Consider the following 26448-nt stretch of genomic DNA (forward strand, 5'->3'; position numbering starts at 1 on the left):
AGGCTGACAATTAGCTGAACATATACTTGTTTAATTAGTGACACTTAGCCTGCATTTTAAAATCTTTATTTGAATGTGACAACATGTTTAAAAATAAAAATGTTGCCACATTCAAATAAAGATTTTAAAATGCAGGCAACATCGTGCTCTACAATATTTCTGTGAATAAATCTCTGACAGAGACCCCTCCACTATCAGCCAATCACTGTGTGCATAGTTAGTAAGCATGTTGACATCATTAGCAACGAGGTCACCCCGCCCTTACTCTAGCTTAAGACTTCTGACTATTCCTTAGTAAAAGTTTGTCTCAGCAGCTTTGTGAATAGGTTTTAAGAGAAAACTCTTAGCTAAAAAAGTTTTTACTGCTATTTAGGAGAACTCTTAGTGGTAAGATAAAATGTTTTGTGAATATGGGCCCTGATCTACAAATGCACGTCTTTATATTTTATTTACCATGCTGTCATAACATATTTTATAGGAGATGAACAGCAACACAGTAAGGTTCTGAAAGTGCTGTAATTGTTTGTGTGATCATATGCAATATGTTGATTATATACAACATTTTATTTCCCCAAAAATTGTGAAAATATATTGTTTTCTGGCTGTTCAAAGTATTTTCTGAATTATGGAGTGACAAAAAGAGATACCCAAAATTCCCTCTGTAAAAACATTTGCCTCTATGTCAAAAAATAAATAAACAAGAATTTAGAAACTGACTTCATCCAGTGTTCTGATTTTTGTACTAGAAATGTATGCAAATTAGCACATATTTAATTAAATAATGCCTCATTTGCATAATTAAACATAACATTTTACAAAACTTGTAATACAAAAAATGTTTGCAATTATCAATGTAATCAATCAACTGGGTAAGTAAGGTGATAATTAGTAGTTCATTTTTTTTACCCTATTCATCTGCAGTGTCACCCACATTTCTAAGAATGTTCTTAGAATTTTGTTACTAGCAACTCTTAGCACTAACATTTTTCATGAATACGGGCCCTGGTTCATAAATGAGTAATTAGTTGTGGAATCGGACTACTGGTTGCATTGTCTGTTTCATGCAGTAGCTGTGTTATGGTGCCTTTAAATAAATATTGAAGAAACAAATGATTTTTAAACAGATTGTTTGGTAATAATATGGTACCAGTATTGATTGATTGATTGATTGATTTGAAGTACTCCAAATAGGAGGGAACGATTGCTTGGTGGGATGCACAGAGAGCAATGTGAGCAATATTATAATGAACCAAGAGAAAGAATGTCAGGGAAAGGGACAATGAGGGGAGAGAGAGAGAGATTGAATGACGCTGATGCAAGGCTTTGAAGGGGGGCCCGCTGTTTTAGTTTCACCATGCTGAGAACAAATGGTAGTAATCTGAGCCTCTCCAGTGCAAATAAATACCATGATGTGCCCTTTCTCTAAAGAGAGAGAGGAAAAAGAAAGAGTACAAGAGACAGCACGGAGCGACTAAACAAACGGCAAATTATGGTTTCTCTAATCATTTAAAAGAGTCTCTGTCAACAGGACACCTTGTTCTTGGCACATATGTCCTACTAAAGCACTTCTGAGGCATCCCTTCATTAATAAGCAGCTTTCACATTCTGCATCTAAGAGTCATCATGTAATCTCGCAGCATGCAGCCCCCTTTTAAGTGTCCATAAAGCACTTAAAGACGCTCCCATGATGCTGCACACAGCAACAAGCTACATCCAAACTCCGCTGCTTCCGTGGATTTATAATGGCATAGGTGAAAATGAATCTAGTGTATTTTGACATTAAAACAGAGAGAGGGTGGGTGTAGTGTTCATAATGTGTCCTAGAATCCACCTTGGCATGCACACGCTGCTTCAAAGCTCTGCACACCCGGTCTCTTCACTGAATGAGCAGTCCTATCTATTTATTTATTAATTAATGACCCTCTTTCTCATCTCTCTTCATCTTAATGTCAGAGTGATTTTTCCTCCCCAGTGCCTGTTATTTTGGATGATTAGGGAGGTTGCAGCAGGGTGCTAAGGCTCTCTTACTCCGAGCTTAAGCATGCTAATTTAAAACATGCTTAAAGCAGTGGTCTAGGTCTCTGTCTAGTCTGCTGAGGCAGAGATCCATACATTCTGTCCTAAGCTCAGCTTCTGTTCATATAATTATTAAGGATTCAGAGAGGCTGTCTTGTTCATATAAAATAGGGGAAATTATGTGTTCAAGGGATACACTTTAAAAAGATTATTTATTGGCATCTATGGAAACCTTCGTATTGCACAAACCATTCTTCATAGTGGAAAAGGTTATTTTGATTTAATAAAATGCTCTTCACACTAAGAAAAAAGCAATGGTTCTGTTATGGCATTGCTGCAAAATTTACTCACCGTATCATTACAAACTTTCTTTCTTCTCTGGATCACACACACACACAAAGATGTTTTGAGAAATCTTGTTGTTGTTTTACATACAATGAAATTCAATGGAGTCCACTGAGGTCCACCATTGACTTTCTGTTCCACAGAAGAAAATAAATGCAGGTTTGGAACAACATGAAGGTGAGTAAATGATGACATAAATGTCATTTTTGGGTGACTTACCCTTTAAGATGACTTTTCCCTACTGCACTCCCACTGTTATTCTCTCTCTCTCTCTCTCTCTCTCTCTCTCTCTCTCTCTCTCTCTCTCTCTCTCTGAGCTGAGATGTTGGGAGTGAGTGGGCGGAGTCGGCGTGAGTGTGGTGTGGTACGAGTGAGTTTTCTGTTCCTTCTTTCTTAAATCTTTTTTTGATTTGGTTGAGTTGGTGTGTAGAAAAGAAAGTTTTCTGTTAAGCTAGAAGTTACGAACGCTGCTTGCCAGAGTTTGCTGGTAAGCAATGGCGGCTGCGGCGGCGGCGGCGCCAGTGTCCTCTGTGGCGTTCGAGCGTCTTTCACGGAGACACAGAATTAAATTTGTGCCGGTGATGAATTGTTCTGTTGAGGAATGTAGTTTGGCGGTTGGAAAGGCCGTCAGGTATGAGAGTATCTTGTCAGCGTCGAGAATGAATAGTGCTGTCGTTGTTTTTCTCAACGCTGTGGAGAAAGTGAACAGTGTAGTTCAAAGTGGGGTAATAATAAAAGATACGTTTACCCCAGTAATGCCTTTGGTTCAGCCAGCAAGGAAGATTACATTGTCAAATGTTCCTCCTTTCATAAAGGACTATTTATTATTGGCAGAATTATCAAGGCATGGAAAAATAGTCTCTCAAATGAAAAAAATTCCCCTAGGTTGTAAATCACCTTTATTGAAACATGTTGTATGTTTTAGACGCCAGGTTCACATGATTCTGAAAAGTGAAACAGATGAACTTAGTGTGGCCTTTAAATTTAAGATGGATGGATATGACTATATTGTCTTTGCGTCATCTGAAACAATGAGGTGTTTTGGATGTGGACAGGAGGGGCACGTAAGACGTGCCTGTCCAGAGAGGACCGGTGATGTGACTGTTGTGGATGGTGGTGGTGTAACTGTGGGGGGGCAGCTACAAGATAATGTGACAAATGGTGAAGAATCAACAGAGCAGGTGGTTGAACAGGTGAAGGATACAGAGATAGAAGAGATAGATGAGGGGGGAGGAGAAGATATGAGTGCTAATTCCAGTAATGTGGTTGAGGCTGTAGAGACAGTTCTAGAAGGAGAAGGAATGGGCAGCGAAGTAGAGAATGAAGAGGAGACTTTTAAAACTCCTTCTATTAAAAGGAAAAGGCCAAAGTTAAACATTGAAAGAGCTAGCATCAGCAATGATAAATATGATGAGAGTGAACAGAGTACAATAGATGATTCTGATAGTGAGGTAACTGACAATAGAAACAGTGGAAAGCAGAGGAGTGATTATCCATTTGCAAAAATCAGGGCCTTTTTGCAAAAGACTAATAATATGAAAAGAGTACAAGTCGTCATTTTTTTCCTGATTGGAGAATGTTTGTTGAGACAGTTGGAACATTAATGATGGGTGAAGGAACTGATCAATTTGCAGCTCAAGAGATTTATAGGCTTAAAAAGTTTGTTGCTAAACTGAGACAAGAACTACAAACAGAAAATGGGTTTGAAACAACATGATTTGTTTGTTTCCTTTCTTTTACGGGATGTTTTCTGTGTTATTTTTCTTTTATTAATGGGTGCAGTAAGTGGGTTCACTCAATATAAATGGTGCAAGAGATATACAGAAAATAATGTTGTTGTTTGAACTAATTAAACAGAAGAACATCGATGTAATGTATGTACAAGAAACTCATAGTGATCACATCAATGCTATTGACTGGAAAAGGGAATGGGAGGGAGAATCTTTATTATCTGAAAATGGACATGTGTTAACGGAATCAGATGTTATAAGATGGAGAGCTGTAAGGTTCTATGGGGAGCTGTATAAGAGTGATTATGAAGAAAACGGTGCACTGTCTGCCAGTTTCTACGAAGGATTGCCCATTGTTGCTGAAGCTTCAAAGGCGCAGCTGGAAAGACCTTTGTCTAATCAGGAGCTTCTGAATGCCCTCAAAAGTATGGAGGGTGGGAAGTCTACAGGTATTGACGGACTCCCTGTGGAATTTTATAAGGAATTTTGGTCTGAGCTTGGTGAGGACCTGCTAAGTGTCCTTCTCTCTCTCTCTTTCTCTCTCTCTCTCTCAGCGAATTCTGTGCTGGCGAGTGAGAGGGTTACATTACCACAGTGACCTCTGTTTCCTGAGAATGTTTATTGCAGATTCAGATATTCCTGATGGATGAAACATGAGTGTGGATGAGTCTTAATTGCAGGTACTCATGACATCACTGCAGTTATGCAAAATGTTCCATGCAATACTGATCTAAACTTAAAACTGGCATACACTTGTGAATCTGGCATTATGAGAATGCCAAAAACCAAAACATGCACACTTTCCCTGTTCAGCATCTTATGATATCAAACAGTTGTCTGGAGAATGATGCAAACAAAATAAATTTGCCCATGTCACAGTAGGAAAGGGATGGTGTTGTACTCAACCTTGTTCAATTTAACATAACAAAAGAAGTGAAGAGCCATTCTCAAGACAGAACATGAAACCATCTGACTGCAACATGTGACATCACAATTATTGGCTTTTTTTTTTCTTTCTTTCTTTCTCACTCTATCTCATCCAGGGTACCAGCACATAATATGAAGACATATACAAGGACTTTTTTTTTTTTTTTTCTCCTGCCTCTGTCCATATACCAAATCTACTATAGTGAAATTTGCAAAAGCAAGACTCAGGCTTTGAATTGTGCTGTCCTCTGAAGTAAATAAATTGCATTTTGCAAGGTTGTTGTTGAATTATAGACTACTGTTCAAAAGTTTTAGGTTTTTTTAAGAAATCAAAACTTTTATTCAGCAAGGATGCATAGAACAAATGTGAGAGTAAAGACTTTTATAATGTCTTATAATATAAGATTCCTATTTAAAATAAATGCTGTTCTTTGAAACTTTCATTAAAGGATCTTATATATATATATATATATATATATATATATATATATGTGTGTGTGTGTGTGTGTGTGTGTTTTCACCAAATTATTAAGCAGCACACCTGTTTTAATAATAAGAAATGTTTCTATAGCACCCAATTGGCATATTACAATGATAAACATGAAAAACATGTGACACTGAAGCCTGGAGTAATGGCTGCTGGAAATTCAGCTTTGCCATCACAGAAATATTTTATATTTTAAACTAAAATAGAAACCAGTTATTTAAATTATGTATTTTATGATAATTATTTCACACTATTACTGTACATTTTTAATCAAGTAAATGCAGAATTGGTAAGCATAAGAGAATACTTTCAAATACAATTAAAAAAAAAGTCTTACCAACCCCAAACTTTTGAGTGGTAGTAAATAATGAAGTAAGTTTACGTCAGGGAAAATGTTGTAAGTTTAAGTCAAGGAACAGTGTCAAAGTAAAACTTCTGCACTTAAGTCTTCAAAGATGGAGCCGTAGGTGTTTCTCCATTGCAAATGAAATTACATTTTTATCTATTGACATAAACTGTTATATTGTGAGCAGATTTGTGAATAGGTCAAAAAGGCTTTCGAAGTCTTTTCTACATTTTCTAATTATAACTGGGAGGGCCAAGGACTGGATGGAAGGATTTATTTGTTTAAGTGTAGCAGCACATTTATCAAGGCAAGAGAGTTGGAAAGCAAGAGTATAATTTGTAGAATTAAATTAGACTCAGAATGTAACTGTAGAAATCTTGTTTTCTTAAAACTTCCATCTGCCATTGTACGCTACCAATAAACTGAGTGTTCTTTATGACCGTTCTGTGTAGAGTTATTCAAACTATAACACAAAACTATTTGAACTTGGAAGACCCTACCATTTCTGAACTAAGTTGCAGGTCACTCAAGGAAAGCAGACAGATTTGGGAAAAAAGGAGAAGAAAAAAAAAGCCTCTTTGGTTTCAGAGGTGGGAAAATAGCATGGAGAATACGGAAAAAGTCAGGGTGCCATCAGCTGTTGCTTTAAATTACATTGCAGGCTACATCTACCGTGCCACATGCATTAATATCACATTGCTTGCTCATGAATGAGAATTGCTGTCACCCTGGCATAACTAGCTTTCTTACTCTCGAGACTGGCCAGCAGCAGACGTAGCCTCCCAGAGATCATAAATATCTCATTGTGATTTCTCCTAAATGCTGTGCAAAAGCACAAGAGAAGTGAGATTTTAGATGGCATCAGCCAGCTGACAAGGGAACCTGAAGAGACCTTGGTCCAGGCACCGTTAGAACGTCACGACTCACCCTGATTATAAGACAAGAAAACAGGCTTCTGACTGGTTGTGTGCTTTTCTGTTTCTCTTACTGAAGGTGACACAGTTGTCCAACTCTAAATACCACCACACACCACAAGGACATGGCTTTTCTTTAACAGCTTTCTGTGTGACAAGTTTATTTTTGGGATTATGGAATTACCTAGAAATTAATGCCTGAAGACAATGCATGCCATCATATAGTTTAGTCATTCACTTGTATTTTAAATCGACAGTGGTGTATAATGCTTATGATCTATTATTAAAGAAGGTATTAGATGTACCCTGCTGTCACACTATCAAGAAGGGCTTCTGTACGGTTTTAAGGAGTGATGGGTGCAGATGGTTCAGACCCAAAAGACCATAAAAGGCACTCATCATTAGTGACAGACTCTTGATGAGATTCATATGGTTAGTGCCAATTGTGGCATTTACTGAGTGATCGTGATGTAGGTTATTTAGCGGTCTATACTTGCATATCCATTATAAATAAATGATCATGCCTTTCTCTATCTTTGTCAAAACACTTATTTATGAACAATTATTCACATATTTACACGTACGTAACATTATTTATTTGCATCCATGTAAAGTGTGTGTATGTTTGTGTTAGCCATGTATTATTAAAAAAATAAAGTGAAAATGTAACATTGTAAAATGTGTTTTATTCCTGTGATGTCAAAGCTGAATTTTCGGCAGACATTACTGTAGTCTTCAGTGTCACATGGACCTTCAGAAATCACTCTAATATGCTGATATGATGCTCAAAAAGCATTTCTTATTATTATCAATTTTGGAAACAGTGCTGCTTAATATTTTTGTCAAAATTTTATACTTTTTTTTACTCGATTGATGAATATACAGTTCAAAAGAATGGCATTTATTTGAAATAGAACTCTTGAAACAGAAATTATAAACATTATAAATGTCTTTACTGTCACATTTAATCAATTCAATGCATCCTTGCTAAATAAAATTTATTAATTTTCTTTCAAAAGAATTGAACTGAACTGTACAGTTTTTATAATATAAAAATCATTGCATTATGTCTATGGAAAGCCTGTGTGTGTGTGTGTGTGTGTGTGTGTGTGTGTGTGTGTGTGCACACCTTTACATCCATAAGAGAAATATTCAAATATATGCACTCTGTGCTCATCATGTGTGTTTGTTTGTGGACATACATACCAAGGTGTATTCAGTGAAAGCATTATGTTGTGTAAAGGTTTGGATTGTGACACGAAAGGTAAACACTGGCGCTAGTCTTGTTGTCAAGGACAAGCAGCTGACCGTCTTTACAAAAATACAAAAATGAGGAGAGCAGTATGGAATGTACAGGAAAAGGAAATCAGAAACATCAGCTGTGCTACATGGTTTAACAATAGAAATCTGACTCTTATAAGATATATTGGGAAATGCTGTCAAAGTACTTGACTGATGAGCATCTTCCTACAACAGAAGGACAGATTACTGTTCAGTCCCTCTCTCTCTCTCTGATACTCAGCCTCTTACTTTCTCTCGATTTCTCCCTCTCAATATCGTATACTTTCTCATCTTGTTTTTCAACCACATTGAGCACTCTTACATTCTCTTTCTCACCATCATCTCTTGAGCATACAATACATCAATAATGGGCAAACCCCTAATTTCAATAATGTCCTCACCCCATTTCTGCCTTCATCTCTCTTTCTTTCTCTCTCAGTTTCTCTCTTCCGTGTTGGTGAAGTGCTAATGGGAGTGTAAGGGTGAACAAGTGCTACATTATTGGCAGACAGGCAGCTGGGAGGGAGGGCTGTTTTAGGATTCAGCCAGAGAAGCACTCTGCTGCACAAGCCAGGGACAGTGCTGGATTAGTGGTCAGATATGGTGACACATCCTTCAATTCCATGTGAATAAATATGTTTGTATTTGTCTTGTACCACACATCTTATAGTATTAGAATATGGATCTACAAAGATCTGGCTAATGTCTTAAAGGGATAGTTCGCCCAAAAATGAAAATCACGCCATGATTTACTCAACCTCAAGCCATCCTATGTGTATATGACTTTCTTCTTTCAGACAAATACTATCTGTGTTACATTAAAACATGCCCTGGCTCTTCCAAGCTTTATAATGGCAGTGAATGGTCATCAAGATTTTGAAGCAAAATAAAGTGCATCCATCCATCATAAAAAGTACTCCACATGGCTCTGGGGGTCAATAAAGGCCCCCTGAAGTGAATCAATGCATTTGTGTAAGATAAATACTTTAAAACTTTATCATTAACAGAGGAGAGAGCAAATAAAACAATGGTCATGAATTAGAAGTACAAAACAAGGATTTGTTATATATATATATGCCATGCCTATGTCCAACGTCATCAACTGGAATGCCACTCTCTCGTGAACACACGTTCAACAGTTAGCAGAGGCTAAGGTTTATAAAGTTTCACATATGGATATTTTTCTTACACAAATCTATTCACTTCAGAAGGCCTTTATTAACCCCCGGAGCCGTGTGGGGAACTTTTTTATTATGGATGGATGGATGGATGCTGTTTATTTGGCTTCAAAATCTTGACCCTCATTCACTGCCATACTAAATCTTGGAAGAGCCAGGGCATTTTTTACTATAACTCTGACTGTATTTGTCTGAAATAAGAAAGTCATATACACCTAGGATGGCTTGAGGGTGAATAAATCATGGGGTAATTTTATTTTTTGGGTGAACTATCTATTTAATGACCTTTACATAGAAGTCATACTACTAATACTTATAATAATAGTTGTTATTGTTGTTGTTGTTGTTGTTATTATTATTATTGACCAATATATCAGCTGATATTTGCCAATTTTTTATTTAGATTTTATTTAGCTCTCTAGATATCCAAACCAAGGCCAACAGACACCTGCGCAGCTTATTTCCCAAAACAGTATCCCTGCTTATGCAGAATCTCTCTAAGCACTGAACACTAATAATAACCACTATAACTGTGTTCATATTTATAGAATAAGAGCTGAAAAGGCTGAAGATCGAACCCTTGCTTCCTGCAATCCTGTGAAGTGCAGGGCTGAAGGAGGTGTGCCGATATTTAGTTTTCATTGTATTTCAGTTTATCATTGTATGTTTTGGAACATACTGTAGTAGGGGTTTCTGCTCTAAAATGGTCATTAGCTGGTGCTAGCAGGACAGCTGACCATGTCCCAAAAATCTGTTAGACCAAATGGTAGCTTGTGTGTTCCTGATCCAAGATGATCTACCAACTTGCTCTACCCTGATAGCACACGTATACATCACAGAGATGTCTATTTGACGTCTGCATTTACATCTGCAATCTACAATCTACATTACATCTACATTCTACAGAGGCACCATCGAGAGCATTCTGACGAGCTGCATCACTGTGTGGTATGGCGCCTGCAACGCATCCTGCCGCAAGACACTTCAGCGCATAGTGAGAGCAGCTGAGAAGATCGTTGGTGCCTCTCTCCCCTCCCTCCAGGACATTTACAACACCCGTCTCACACGCAAAGCCCTCTGCATTGCAGGTGATCCCACCCACCCAACACACAGCTTCTTTAGTCTGCTGCCATCAGGGAGGAGACTGCGGAGTCTCCAGGCCAGGACCAGCAGACTGAAGGACAGCTTCATCCATCAGGCTGTCAGGAAGCTTTTATGATTTAAAATGTATGTAAAACTGACATCTTAACGATGTCTCTCAGATTTGTGTACAAAGCAGATGCTTTCCAGATGAAGTGATCTTTAACAGATATCTTGCAGACATACATCCCACCCAGCAAAAACTCGTTGAAAAGACGTCGAAAAGACATAAATGCCAGACATCTAAACGTTAAAATTTGGTTGAAAAGTGAAAGGTGAAAAGACGTCTTTTTCAGGTCGTCGAAAAGACGTCTATAAAAAGACGTCCAAATTACGTCTAAATTTGGTTGAAAAGTTAAAGGTGAAAAGACGTATTTTCAGGCCTAATTACTGTCAAAATAAGACAATTCACAAGAGTACCAAAACATTTATTGACACATTAAATACATCTTTTACGTAAAAAAAAGCTTAAGCCTACATTTTCAAACATACCATAAAAACAGTAATATTGTGAAATATAACTACAAAAATAATTATTTTCTATGTGAATGCATTGCAAAATGTAATTTATTCATGTGAACTGTATTTTCAGCATCATTACTCCAGTCTTCAGTGTCACATGATCTTCAGAAATCATTCTAATATACTGATTTGCTGCTCAAGAAACATTTCAGTTGTGCTGCCCAATATTTTTGTGTAAACCATGATATTTTTCAGTATTCTTAGAATAGAACTTGCAAAACAGCAGTATTTATTTGAAAGTTTTTTTTAACAATTCTTTACTGTAACTTTTCATCAAATGAATCCATCTTTTCTGTATAAACATCATTTTTCATAATTTATATCTTTAAAATATTGAAAATGTTTATAAAACAGAACAAGAACTAATTATAACCACATTAGAACATATTTCACCCAAAAATGTAAATTCGGTCATTAATTACTTACCCTCATGTCGCTCCAAACCCATAAGTAAATCCCTGGACAGTAAACTGATGCCTCATTCTATTTATGATGTACTGACACGAAGTTCAAATGATTTTTAACAGTCACTTTGTCGCATCCAGTGTAGACACTGTGTAAGAGTGTGTAGCTTGGAGATAGAGAATGGGAATCTGCTATATATATTGGTATACAATACAAATCACCAGAGGAAAAAATGACTATACGACGTCCAAATGACGTCTGGTGCTGGGTGGGGTGGGCTATCTGGGTAGCTAAATGACCATCTTAGACCAGCTAGAAACCAGCATGTTCCAAAACAGTTACTTGATCTGGATTTTCCAACAGGGAGGAGAAGAAACGCAGATTACCTCGATGGTATTATTACCAGAAGCAAATGATGGGATAGAGAGAGATTAAGAGTGATCTATCAGACTTTCATATTCAAGTGAAATAGCTCTGGTCATTACGCGACGCCTGCTACTTTAATGGTCGCCTGTTGCTCTCGCAGAGTAAACCGCATAAATCGCCGAAGCGCTTTTTTTTTATTTTCAGTGATTTGCTTTGCAAGTCCGCTGGTACGGTTTTCCTCTTATTGGTCGAGCCGTATGCTGATTTGAGAGACAGAGACGGTTAGTTTGCTCCCAAACCCCGTCAGTCTGTCAGTGGTCTGGAAATGCCAAAGCGCCTCCTCGCTGCTCACGAGCTCACGCACAAAGCAGAGGGTTCCGGTGGCGCGAGCTGGAATGATCCACTGATGCCGCTTCTTCGTTTAGGTGCTTAACTGCTCCGTAAAAACGTCGAGGGAATCTCTTGTCCTCCGACGTTGGGGGTTTTTTTTTTAGGTTTTTTTTTTTTTTTGGGGGGGGGGGGTTTGCGTGTTTAGAAACAGGATTATTTCGTGATGGGTGGTGGAAACGAATCGCGGATTTTTTCTCTTTTTATGGAGACCAAAGTGAGCAGATTTCCTACTGTTGAAAGCTAGTTTTATCTTGATAGGAAGCAAACGGAGGAACAGAGGATTATTTAGGGGCAAAGGATACTTATTCAAGAGAATAACACTTTTCACACACAGTTTTCCCAACAGAGTGGGTTTTCTGGTCCGCAACATTGGATTTTACATTTTGTTTGACTGACGCAGCATCGTTTTGGAGTATCTTATTTGGAGATTTCAATCCTTTTATTCTACATTTCGGGGAAGAAACTATATATTATAAAGAAGAAACCCGGATGAGACGAAGTTATGGAGATGCCAATGAAATAAAACCTGTATCCCCAGGTCAAATGACCGCTACCACTTGTTCTCCAATCTGACCACCTTATTTATGACATGGAAAAACTAGGACTCCACAGCGTCTTCTATTATTTCATTCTGAATGCGCCCCTGCTATTCTGTGTAAATGGTGAGTAAACTTGAACAGATTTTAGTCTCTCCCATGTTGCGTATTTATTCAGCACGAGCAGTCTGTTAGGGTTCTGTTAGTTTTCCTTTTTTTAACTCATGGGAAATCACGGCATTGTAGTTGTATAAGTGTCACTGTTTTTATGTATTTATTTATTTCTTATTAGTATTATGCATATTCAACCTTTTATTATATGCATATGGGTAGTAAAAGTAATACGTTGTTATGATTGCGTGTGGAGAATTGAACATACTCTCATCTAAACCATGTAATTATAGGCTACTAAAGCCACATACAGTTTAAGACAACGCTTTTAAAACACAAAAGATGTCATCTTAAATATTATAGGCTTCAGTTAATCTATTTGATGGGTTTCTTTTAACCAAACTATCTGCTGTTGATGTGTTTTCTTCATAAGCCACATTTACTGAAGTGCCCAAAGATGTGAGTGTCGGTGAGGGCGAGGACATAGAGATGCCGTGCGCTTTTCGAGCCGTCGGAGTCTCGCCGTTCTCTCTGGAGATTCAATGGTGGTACCTCAAGGAAGCGGCCCCTAAAGAGCTCGCTCACGAACTGCAAATTAGCGCTCCGGCCAACAGAGCCAAGGTAAAGGGGCTTTCGTTGTTCTCAAATATGCTTGAACGCAGGCGGTTTCCGTTCATGTTCTTATTCGAGTCTCACCAGGAGTGCTGTTTGACGGCCGCAGTGGGATGTGGCAGGGTTTCACGTGTCCAGATGCTTCCAGTTGGGTCCCTTGTGATGAGCGTTCTCAATTAAACGCATTGAGGCGATTCATTATTAATTTATGTCGTTGAATAAAGTTGGGTTGTGTGTCTGTGGGCGGGCATTCAGAAGAAGAATAGGAGTGTGATGTCATACTTAATTATTCAAAAATAAATAAATAAATAATAATATACAAAAATACAAGGTGTTTACCAGGCCCTGAGAAGGTTTATTGTACAACTTTCAATTGACTGACAAACCTAATCAAAAATAAAGTCTACCTGTGCATCTCAACTTTTGTCGATGGACCTGAAGGTCTCCTATATTAAAAGTGACATATGCAACATATGTAAGTTACGAATCATGTCACATGGCAATATGAAAGATACCGCAAAACAGCATCAAAACAAACTGTTGCTGTCCATGGTGCTGATGCAAATGAATGGCCCTCTCGTTTATTATTAATTGTAAGGTCTTCCAGTAAAAGTTGCACATTGATATTGTGACACGAGTCACGAGTCACTAATTAAACTACTCATGCTGGCTACTCATATTGTTTTGATGTGATCTATTACAGGTTGCCCACCGGGACGCTACGAAAATAAGTGTGAGTATTACAATCCGTATTTAGGCCTACACTAACCGTATTTTTATTCATAACATTTTTGTGATGTGTAGTAGAATCAGAATCTCGCTTAAAGAAAATAAAGAAAATATTGAAGTATGAAAATAATTAGGCTAATGATTAATAAAATAACGCTATTATGACATTTCTTCCTCTAAAATGCTCAAAGTGTGTGCACTAAACTAGAGAGAATGAGCACACAGATCTGTTGACATGACTAGAGATGGCTATGTTTTTTGTTTTGTTTTAAGAATGAATAAAAATAGACGTTTCTCTGAATTTGTTTTCAAAACTTTAGTGGGACTCTCCAACTAACCATCCGCACGCCCGGTCATTCGGACATGTTTTGTTTAGTAGCCTAGTAAATAATACGAATAATAATGGCTGCTATAACTAAATGTCAATAAAACCTGTTGTGGCGTGTCATTTATGTCTCTTCGAGAGCAGACGGTGAGGGTCCAAGGCAACGCCATTTCCCACAAGCTCAGCCTATCGGGTGTGCGGAAGGAGGACGAGGGAGTGTATGAGTGTCGGGTTTTGGACTTGTACTCTGATGAGACTCAGGAATACATGGTGCAGGCCACTCTGCGTGTGACACCGCGCGAGGGAATGCTGGCCGAGGAGGCCATATCTCACATCCAGAACCGATGGCCACTGAGGAACAGCAACACAGCGACGGGTGGACGGGCCACTTCTGAGCCGGGCCAGGGTCAGGGGAAACCCCGCGTGCCTCCGCCGGTTGGAATAGGACCCGCTCCTCCTTCAACGTCTACGACGGGCTCTGCAGTCAAGTCGTCAGCTTCGCCTCGGCCGGGCAATTCATCTATCCTGAGACAACAACACGGATCCGGTGAGTGATAGTGCAACAGCGACACCGAGCGGTCTAGAGGGGAAAATAATCAGGTGTTCAGTGTTTGATTGTGCTTTTATTTATTTATTTAATGGAATTAATGTTTGAAGCCAGGACATAGCTGAATACGTCTGAAAACATTCTTGGTGTGCAGCCTACTATAGAATGTGGCTCATATTGAAATTATGTTTATGTTTATTTAATTACTTACATATTCAGTTTAGGCATTTAATTCTGATATTATCCTTATAATATGAGTAAGCATATTTTGTTTTTGAAATACCTTCCAACAGAGAGGTGTCTATGTTTTCAAAATGTATGTGTGTGTAATGGCAGTAGGCTATTCATTTGTGTTGCTCTGCCCCTAAACCTCACGCAAGTTTAATTTCACTACTCCCATTCATTTAGTATGTTTATTAGGCTGTTTTTCACATGTGGACCATAGGCTGGCCTCCACAATGTAGGCAATTTCAGATTGTATTATTCCTGTGGGGATATTTGGAGTAGGCAAAACCTGTAGGCACATTGCTTTTCTGTCATGGTGGGACGTTCCATTGACTTTTTTTTGTTTTTATAGTGAGCTAACATTTTATTTATCTTAGTCCTTAGCCTAACCCTCACAGAACACTCTTTGCATTTATAGATTTTCATTAAGGCATTATTTATTATGTTTATTAAGCCGTTTTCCTCTTGGGCACAGTTGGCTGCACCCCTCAAAATTTGTGATTTCAGGATTTACTATCACGGTGGGGACATTTGGTCGCCACAGTGTAGGCTGTTGTTGTGACCCATGCACACACTATTCAATGAAGCACATCTCAGAATAATCACGATTGCTGGAAGGTTAAATTTGTCACCGTGCCATATAAAATCTCTGTCTGCTCAGTAGGCAGTTGAAAATTGTGTGTTTTCGGTGTGTGATGTTTTATTTATCATGCACTCTATGCTGTGTAAGTGAAAATGCAAGAGATAAAAGCTGTAGGTGACACCATGTCTGTCTTAAGCAGGAAGTGCCATTGCGATCTGTCCAGCCTCAGTGCAGAGTCTCGACCCTTCTTGTCTCGTTATGCAATGTGACAGAGAGGTTATCAAGATATCACCTTGTCTCTTTAACTCTTGCCTCAAGGTCAGGGCCTCTATTTATTGGGGGCTTCATTGGGGATTTAGAGGGTTGGGTGTGTTCTGACTCGGGTTTCTGTCACTGCGGGAGTGATTCCTGAAGACAACAGAGGGGCGATTACATGAAGTCTCTGGCTGAGCCAGAGGAGTTTGTTTGTGGCAGGGATGCATTATCCTGCAATGACTCCTAAACACTGTGGACTATACAGTGAGGTTTACAGTTATAGTGGAAGGTAACTACCCAGTGAAGTGTCATGAGAGACCCCTGTCAGCAGTATGTTCTTGGACTTCAGTGGTGAGCAAGATAAGATGTCTAAGATACAAGATAAGATGCCTATTCATCCTGTTTTATTGCTGTAACATTTAACTTCTTCTTATGGGAAATTAAGTTAAATTTTAGGTTCTCATAACAAAGCTATAAATACTTATGTTTAAGATGCTACAATCCTTACAATCCAGCAAAGTATTCCTATTATGTGTAACTTTAATTTACATTTAATGTACACTCTTCAGAAAAAAATATTCTAAACTGTACCAAATTAGGGTTCTTCTGCTTGTATATTTGACAATATTTGATTTAAAAAATATATAATAATTCATGCTTTTAAACAGGCTACAACAAAGTTCCCTGTGCAAACAAAATTAAATTGTTAAATGTTTATTTAGCTTTCTTTTTTTTTTTGGAATGCAATTCTTTCTTGATGAAGATGCTTAAGCAGCATGATGCATTTGATCCTATATAAAACCGTGGCACATGCTGGAACCTTTGGGACCATGACAACCATACATCAATGTTTGTGTGTGCGAGTGACTGTATGTGTGCCAACATGCTCAGCCAGCCCTATCTTTAGTGCAGCCAGACATGGAGGCAGCCATTTGGCGAGCATGTCGGACATTAAGAGGGCCAGTGCACTGATCCTCCACAGTATTGCATTCCAGGCTTTATTTCCCTTTCTCTCTCTATGTATTCTTCTGCCCCATGCTTTATTGTTTTCTCTTTAGATGAGGTTAAATTTTGGCTTGTCATACAAAATCATTAATTAACCATATTTCTTTATTTTTTTTTATTGTATATTTAGGTAATTTACCTTTGCTAGAAATACAAGCCAGGGTTTCCAATCTTCAGTGCTAGTTTCTCCCTCATTTTACATTAATTGATCATTTGTGTAAGTTTTTAGACTCCTTTTGTTGTTGTTGTTGTTTATGGGCTACCTTTGCAATTATTATGATGGAGAGCCCGCATTACACTTCCGAATGTAGGAAGGGACTTTTATGCCTGTCATTCACAGGGTCTGGCAAATTGATTCAAATGAACCAGCCAACCAGCGCTAGTCACTCTGTCATGTGTCAGTAAATGCTTTGGCACATTTAACGTTGATAGAAAGATCTCAAATTAATTTTGTCTGTCTCTTTTTCCGTTTTTGGTTAAGAGCTCTGTTTTTGTCATTGGAGTGAGAAGGTTAAAGAGTCATCTGCCACATTTGAAGGATTGCACCTTTCAGTTCTGACCACAGTAGCAGCTTTTGAGGAGAGAAAGAAAATTCACCCCTCGCTGCTCATGCTCACTCTCACTCTCTTTCTCTCTCGTACACACACACCTCCTCTTTTGGAAACATGCATCTGTCACTTTTCCACAATGTCATCTCATTGAGTGGCGGAAACAATTAATATTAAAGGAATGCCACGGGCAGGAGCTGATAATGCTTGGCCTTCTACACGCAGTCAGGTGCATCGAATTGCCTCTTGCTGCTTTCACTTCGTTTTTTTTGTTATTTTTCCCAGCAGGGCTGGGTGGCATGTCTGTCCTTACTGGAAAGAACAGATTAACTCATTGTGCTATTGAAAATGGCCACAGATGCCCACCAAACCCAAGAACGATAAGTTTACAAAAAACGCAGGTCTCTAAGGAACAGTTTCTATCAGATCGCTACTCTCATGAGAGCGTCAAGCATTAAAATGTGTGTTTTTGTAGACATGCTTTATAATTAAATGCCATTTGTGGTAATGCTTGCTGGAATAAGACATTGTCCCAGCATACAGTTTGTTTCATTAATTCAAAAGCTAATTTCATATTAATGCCATTGCTCTTTGTGGTTGCCCTTAGGTTAAATTGATGTTAAAATTGTTTTACAAAGATTTAGCAGGTTTGAATAATCAAATTACACAGCTTAATTTTAAGATTGACCCTTAAATTTGGCTATTTACATCAGAAAGAGGGATTGGGCAGGAGAGGGGGTGAAAACATGAGAAATGTATTGACTTTATATGACTTTCTTTCTTCTGTGAAACAAACAAACAAATTTTTTTTGACCAAAGTAATTGTAGTTTTGTATTTTCACTTTCATTGCATGGACAAAACAGCTGAAAAAAAATGTGTGTGTGTGTGTGTGTGTGTGTGTGTGCGCGCGTGTGCTCGTGCACGTGTGTGTCACAGAAGAATGGAATTCATGTAGCTTTGGAAAGACATGAGGGTGAGCAAATGATGACAGAGTTTTCATTGTTTGGATGAACTATCCTTTTATTTTGGCAGAGTTTGAGAAAGACAAAAAGAAACAAAATGAAGACAAACAGAGAAAGAAAAAGAAGAGAAGAAGCACAAACTGGCTTATGCAATCTCTACTCACAAAGCATAATGCCACCTCTGGTGACCTTGGCGCCCTTGATAAGTTTATATCACTCCAGCTGCACAGCTGTTTTAATCTAGTCTCTGTTTGTGTGTGAGTGTGTTTTCTCAGAACTCAACGTTCCCTCTTGATCTAACGCTCTCAGACATCAATCACGTTATTTTGCATGCATGATGATTCTACAGAACATGTGTGTCATTCCTAGTTCAGTTTTACTTATGTTTCAAGCACATTTTGCAAACTTAAAACACCTGTTATCAAATTGCGTTCCCCCTTGAGAGCGAGCACAGGGGGTTGTGATGGTGGGCTGATTGCATGCTTGAGGGGAGAAGCCCAGTGTTTAGTGCTGCTGGACAGCTTTCACACTTACCTGATGAGTCTCATCCAGCTGCCACAGACATGTTTTAACTGGAAATGTTTGTGCATTGTCACTGTGTGGGAAGCACTTCAGCACTCTTAGGCGAGTGTTAATTGTTTCATCTAAGCTTCTGTCATGTTGGGACACTGTGTTTAGCTGTGTACCTGCTGACTCCACTTGGGAAATCAAGGGAACATTGTCTCAATCTAGTTTTTGTTTGGCTACATAACTCACATAGACAGCAAGAGAGAGAAAGAGAGAGAGAGAGAGATGAAGGTAAGCCTGAACATGAAGCATTAGAGCATGAATAATAGATATATGATAGCTGGCTAAAATCGGTGTAGAAAGAGGTTTAAAAATAGGAGGTGACAGAATAACTGGCCAATCTAGAGAAAAATAAGACAGCTTCATGACTCGTTGTCAGCTATTTCAATCAAAGACTGTTTTCACTAACCCCACCCATCACAACTCCGACAATCCCTAAAGATTTAAATAGAATGTTATTTCTATTTACACCTGTATTGATAGCATGTATCACTATTGCACGTAGTGTAAACAAGATGCTGTTTGCTGCTACACAGTATTTGCCATTATTTACTACTGTTGCATCTTTTGCATCTTACTTAGTTTTACACTTACACCGTGCACTAACCAGGTGTAACATGACTATATTCCATTGGAAGCAATTTGTCCATCCACACTAAAAGCAAAAATGGTAATACATTGCAGACGATCACAAAATAGCCAATCGGGACAGTTTGTGCCTTCTATCAGGCCCTGTTTCCACCTAGTATTAAGTATTTTAGATGATCCAAACACAAGTGGTCAGGTGGATGCGTGACTGTTTCCATCTGGTCTCCTATGACCAGTTTTATTTCATCGAGACACTCCCCTCTTATTCCGTCACAATCTACATTTCTTTCACGGGAGAGTTGTGTCTGTGTGTGAATTCTATTGAATAAATGAACCCATGTTACGTGGCTTGTTTTGGTTGGCTTTGTCAGAACACGTTCCAGAACAATCATGTGTTAAGGTGCGGTGACATTGGTGAAATTTTGTGGGCAAAAGAGGTCCATTGTCAATTGCCAATAGCATAGCAATCTGTGAAGCACAGCTCACACAGAAGTCACTTTCAAACCAAGCCGTTTTCTGTCAGTAAGCGCTCCAGCTGAAAAGAGTAAAACTAAGAACACATCCATGTTTTAATGTTTAATATACACTTGGAGCGCTTCTTCAGTCCAGTAAATTTATGGTGTGGTTGTGGCCACCTGGAGCTATGTCACAGAAATAGTAACCAAAAATCTGACCGAAAGATATTGCTCATCATTGTAAGAACAAAAACTCAATTCCATACTATATTCCATCTGGTTAGATATAAATGTAAATAGCTGCTGCCAAAAACATAGAGCATTTAAGCAAAAACATATTGTGTCTTTTCATAAATGTAAAATGGCTAAAAATTATCAGTATGTATTCTGAACGTGTTGGCTTAGCCTCTTTTTCAGCCATTCAGCCTTAAATCCTTTTGTTCACTGAAGCTCTGCTCTTGTCCAGAGGGAACAAGTGTCACCTTCCTTGTCTTTTCCGTTATCAATTTTTTGTTTCTTTCTTTCTTTCTTTTTTCATAGGCTTACTGTATGTGAAGATATCATAATCAATGCCATTTTGGACCATGGTTTTCATATTATAACTCATTATAGATCCATCAGCATCTTAAGTACTTGAAACGAAAAATCATTTGCAGGTGTCATTGATTTACTACATCAGCCTCTGCATTCACAGGCATGCTGGGGCAGCCCAATGTATGCATGTAGCTTATAAAGCACATTTTCAACAATCCATAGTCAATTGGATTTTGAGGTGTATAGAATGTGCTGCTGAAACTCCATTATCCCTCAGAGGGAGAGGAACATGGCCTCAGCTCAACAGATATGATCACACAGTAACCCTCTAATCCTTTATCTTTAGAGTCCATTGCTTCTGATCTCCCAGTGGGCCCTCAAGGGCCATTATAGCTCCCCTTAAGAACACCTGCTGAGATCAGAAGGGAGTGAAAACAACTGATAAAAGCAAAATGTGACGTGACTTATTTTCAAAAATTCTGTAATGTAGTAAGAACACTGCAATTATAATACTGATGTTATCACCAATAGAAAATGATTCAGAAGTGGGCTGCACATACATCAGGATGATTTGCCATCATTAAGATAACCATGTTCCCTGTATTGCATCAGGGGACACTAATGCAGAATGTCAGGTCATTTCTACTTGGCCCGAGGGCTGGACGGAAGTGAATATCGCTGTGAGCCGATACATTTAAGAACAGGGAAAGTTAAGAAAAATCTGCTTCTTACAGTGACTAGTCCACATAAAAAATGAAATCTCAAGGTTGTGGCAAGACCTGAGGCAGGATGCTTCATGTAGCATATAGTTAAAAGAGTGAGAAAAGGAGCAATGGGAACAAATGACCCAGAAATGAATGTTAGAGACTAAATATTCATGCGTGCATTCAGTCTGCTGAGGACGTGCCTAAATTCACATATTTTTTAAATATCCTTAATATTCAATTCAGCAGAACTAAACGATTCAGATAATTTGCCCTTATTGGACCAGCATGAATTATTAAACAAACAACATGGGTTTTTGCGGGGATACAATTTACCTTTCCCATTATTATATGTCCTTCTACACACTGTATGAGAACCATAATCCCTCAAAGGTTATACAAATATTATTAAAAGTGGCACTGACCCTGATCACTGGGGTGTGTTCATTAAATATGTTATTAAGCGAACAGACAGATTAACGTTCTTTTCTAGAGGGTTAAATGAGGAAGAGGAGGAGATTACTGATGACATGTGAGTAATGAGCTGGACACAGAAGCCCTCTGCGTCGATGCTGACTGTAATTATTTCCAAAGCAGTCAGGGTCATGACTTTGCCATTTTAGCTGATTTGCACGTCTGTTCATGTTTTCACTTACCGTTGTTTAGTGTGCATCTATCATATCCCTTGGTAAGAGATTTTCTTTGCATGCAGAGTGACATTTTGAAGGAAGATTTATGGAAGATCCTAAGGTTTCAGGCCTACTATACCTTAAATATATCAGTTTTTAACTCTTTCCTCACCACTGATGTCATTTGATACACCACAAGTTATTCCAGCAATCCATGTTTTCAATGATAGATCTGTGTGAAATAGAAGGAGCGGATGGAAGTCGGTTATGCTCAGGTAAGCCAACATGATATGACCAATTGAACAAATTGCTTTGCAAAATGATTTACTGTTTTGAAGCATTTAAAATATCACATGCTGGTGAAGTCTCTTGGTCAGAATGGTGCAAATAGTTTTATTATAGTAAAAGTGTATTTACCCTGTTTTTTTTTTGTTTGTTTGTTTTTTTGTGTGTATTACCAGTAACTACCATTTGTATAACCACAGTTTTACTACAAATATCATGGTGTAGCAAAACCAAGGTTAATTTGTGGTTATAACTGTAGTAACCATGTTTTTTGGTTTTATTTGTAGTAAAAACGTGGTTAATTTTCGAAAGGGGATGTCTCAGTAATTCAGATAGAAAAGCTGCATGTTTCTTTGTGTCAAATCAAGAGTTAGCCATGCTGTAATATTTGACTTTGCAGAAAGAGCATGAAATTGAATCACACCGTTTTACAACCACCCTGCACCAAATCAACCAACCATGCACGAGTACAACACCATCCTTTTCATTCTGCAATAATGATGATAGAAGAGAGGAAGCAAAATAAATGTGTCTTCTTAAGACATATGGACACGCTCCAGGAGCCCACTGTAAGACATGCTTCTAGAGCTGGTGTGATGTTGTGCTAGCTGCTGTTCCTGTCACGGGGCGCCCTGGCACGCCATGCTAATCTCTTCGGGAGAGTAAGAGTAAAGGAGCGCTGTGAGAAATGGCCATGGGAAAATCAGAACTGCAGAAAACAGATGGCCGTTTCACACTCTAAAAGTCAGCAGCGCTGCAGCCCCGTTAAGCAATGAATCATTACCAGTGTGTTTATGTCTTGCGAACATGTCTATATTGGAGGGATGTGTGATCAAAATGTATACTTCTGGCATTTTCTTGTGTTTGCTATGTGTTTGTGTAAGTGCGTTCTTGTCACAGTCTGTTTCTGTATACTGCTGTGGCGTTGTTAGCTAGCACTCAAAAGGCCCGTGGGCTGCTGTTTTGCTGTCAGTCACAGAGAGGAAATGTCATGTAGTTTCCGCACAAGGGCAGGTAGCTTACATCGAGGCCCTATAGGGCTCTCCTTTCCATGTGTGCCTTTTTTTTTTTTACATCTCCACGAGAGCGGAGTGTTTTTTGCTCTTGTCAGTTTCTGAGCAGTCGTTATGAAAGAGCCATTTGAAGGACTTAAATAACGTGAAATTTGGTTCACATGCTGAATCAGATTTGGATACAATATATTTCCTCAGACTAAAAGCAATGAAAATGCTCCGTTTTCCAAACTAATGCTAATGTTCTTGGTAAATGAATATTTGAAAAAACAAAAACGGATGATATTTATTTTATTTGAGCGTGCACTGTGATCTAACAAGCATTTCTGTCTCTCTCTCTGGGGTCACTGTTTTTTTGTTTTTTTTTGTGCAGGTTCCGGAGCCATGGCAACCACTGAGCCACTCCTTTACATCACTCTGCTGATCCTACATAAGCTCCTCCCCTTCCTGTTTGCCTACTAAGAGACCACAGCCAAACAGCTCGCAATGATTCACTTTATGTATCAAACGACAAAGGGAAAATATAACTACGTATATATAAATATATATATAAATATATCTACCATTATGGCACATCAGAGAGAGGAATGGGATATGACTTCGGAGAAAATATCAGAAAAAAAAAATATCAGAATAATAAAGAGAAGGCCATGTTCTTTTCTGGGACTTGTGTAGAAGATCTGTCTCAAATTTGGATGTAAAATGGATTCTAAAAGACGCATGATGAAAAACAACAAAAAAATTATGTGAATTAGAGCTTCGCAACTGTGTCATACACATGACTGACATCCATAAACGCTGCATCCATGTTTCAAACACTACTGTTTGCCTTGCTAAATGCATGGCTCTCTTAATTTATTATTATTGTTGTTTATTTTTTATATCCAGTTTTTTTTATTTATTATTATTATTATCTCTGTTTTGTTTTTTATTTTGTTTTTTTCTGTTTTCCTTTTTTTTTTACAGTTCACTACGGTTTTAATTTTATCATTGTTATTATTTAAGTACCTGATATTGAATCATAAACAACTTGGTCTTTTGAGTTTGCATCGTTTTTTTTTTTTCATTTGCTTTTTGATAGTTTAATCAACCGTTTTTGCACGAACTGTTCTGCTGTCTCATTTTTTCATTTCATTAATGTGAAAGAAGGCTCTCTCTCATGTCAGTTCTTTCTATAAGACTGTGTGTAAAACTGTGTATTCAGTTCCCTCACATCTGACTTCTGAGTTCTCAAGCATTTTTGTCTCATAATGTATAAAAATGCAACCTTATATATTTTGATCAAATAAGGCACATGTTACCATAGTTGTTGTTAGTCACCTCTAATAATGTTTATTTTTATTAAAGGTATGGTGGTCAAGATAAGACATTCATTTATAACATGTAAAAAGGACAAAAAAAGACATTGGTATGTTGCAAACACAGTTGAAATAAAAGTTGTTTCTTTAAAAAAAAAAAAAATTGTTCTTTAGGTTTTTACATCTCAAAGGCACTTTGTTTTTGTTTTATTCAAGTGCACTAACACCAGGCAGCTGCATGACGGTTGTGTCTCAGCTAAACACTCCAGCATCCCACGGGTGTCATGAACTGTAATGTATTCTTCACAATAGGATAGGCCCAATTCCAGCTGATAAACACATTACTCTCGCTAGCATCACCAACTGAGCACAGCTGGCGTACAACTCACGGTTCATTTCATTAGTCAAATGCAAGTCACCCTGTCAAATAACTCTTAACTCTCTGCTGCGGTCTTCACTGATCCCTGCTCCACTCTCTTCCGCTCTTCCTAAACACATCTCCTGATGAATGGCAGAGACATTGTTCCTTGCTAAAACATTGCATTTCTATTGTCTTAATGGAAGTGTGCAAGGCGTCACATAACAAACCAGCCTCTCACTGACTCAAGCATTCATTGTGTTTATCGCCTCCAAGTAACTAACTTTCACTCACTTTGAATGTAACATGCACAATGTAAAGTTGTCTTCCTTTCAATGTAATAACCGTTTATACAAACATAAATGGATCCAACGGGTAAAAACGAGCATCCAGCAAGCGAGTCACCACAACATTAGCATTTTTCTTTTTTAAAACAAAATGAGCCAGGTGGCTTTTATTCTTCATGGTGAAGGCCAATCAAATTAATGAGTGTTTGGCATGGCTATTTGTATGTGTTACACAACATCCGACAAGGCCCTGAGTGCTTTCCCCACTGCTGTACATCATCCCTCATTCAAGTAGACTTACACAGCTCTCTCTTATTTCCTTCCAAAATCCTCTTCTAAAGAAAATATCAGAGATGGACTGCAAAATCTTGCTATGGATGCTGCATTCGATGCAAATGCACTTTCATGTTAGACACAGTAACAAAGTGCATAGTAATTATAATTGCTTTTTCATTGATTAATTTATTTGCACTTTTTCGATGGCAATGACATGATTAAAATGATAAAGCAACAGAGGGTTGACGTTACTTGTATATTTGGTTGCTCTTCTATAGCTCAGGACACCTTGTATTAACTTTGCCTCAGATATTTAGCTCAATAATCCCTCAGGAGAAATAAAATATAAAATATGTACAAAAGTATACAATGATTGACTTATAATACAAGTGTAGAGTTATACACTAAACAGCCAGAACATTAAAACCACCTACCTAATATTGTGTAGGTCCCCCTCGTGCTGCCAAAATAGCTCTGATGCTTTGAGCCATAGATGCCACAAGACCTCTGAATGTGTCCTGTTGTGTCCTGTGGACACCAAGACATTAGCAGTAGATCCTTTAAGTCCTGCAAGTTGTGAGGTGGCCTCCATGGATTGGATTTATTGGTCCAGCACATCCCAAAGATACATAACGAGATTGAGATCTGGGGAATATTTAGGCCAGGGCAACACGCTGAGCTCTTTGTCATGTTCCTGAACAATTTTTGCAGTTTGGCAGGGTGCATTATTCTGTAAGAGAGGCCTCTGCCATCAGGGAACACTATTGCCATAAAGGCCTGTATGTGGTCTGCAGCAATCTTTAGGTTGGTGGTACAGGACGTGTCAAACTAACATCCACATGAATGCCAGGTCCCAAGGTGTCCCAGCAGAACATTGCTCAGAGCCGGCCTGCCTTCTTCCCATAGTTCATCCTGCTGCCATCTCTTTCCCAGGTAAACAACGCACACACTCAACCATTTACCTGATC

General features: G+C 38.4%; 1 protein-coding gene across 1 annotated transcript; it reads left to right on the forward strand.

The window, feature by feature from the left end:
• The first annotated feature begins 11816 nt into the window (after window positions 1–11816).
• Window positions 11817–24143, forward strand: LOC107690221 (V-set and transmembrane domain-containing protein 2B-like). Its single transcript, XM_016488476.1, has 5 exons — window positions 11817–12709; window positions 13128–13315; window positions 14010–14039; window positions 14505–14907; window positions 23635–24143. Exons 1-5 carry the CDS (start codon window positions 12637–12639, stop codon window positions 23721–23723), a joined length of 783 nt encoding a protein of 260 aa, XP_016343962.1. The 5' UTR covers window positions 11817–12636; the 3' UTR covers window positions 23724–24143.
• The last annotated feature ends 2305 nt before the right edge of the window (window positions 24144–26448 follow it).

The sequence above is a fragment of the Sinocyclocheilus anshuiensis genome, unplaced genomic scaffold (assembly GCF_001515605.1).
Source record: "Sinocyclocheilus anshuiensis isolate Anshui unplaced genomic scaffold, SAMN03320099.WGS_v1.1 scaffold2495, whole genome shotgun sequence".
Classification (NCBI taxonomy): Eukaryota; Metazoa; Chordata; class Actinopteri; order Cypriniformes; family Cyprinidae; genus Sinocyclocheilus; species Sinocyclocheilus anshuiensis.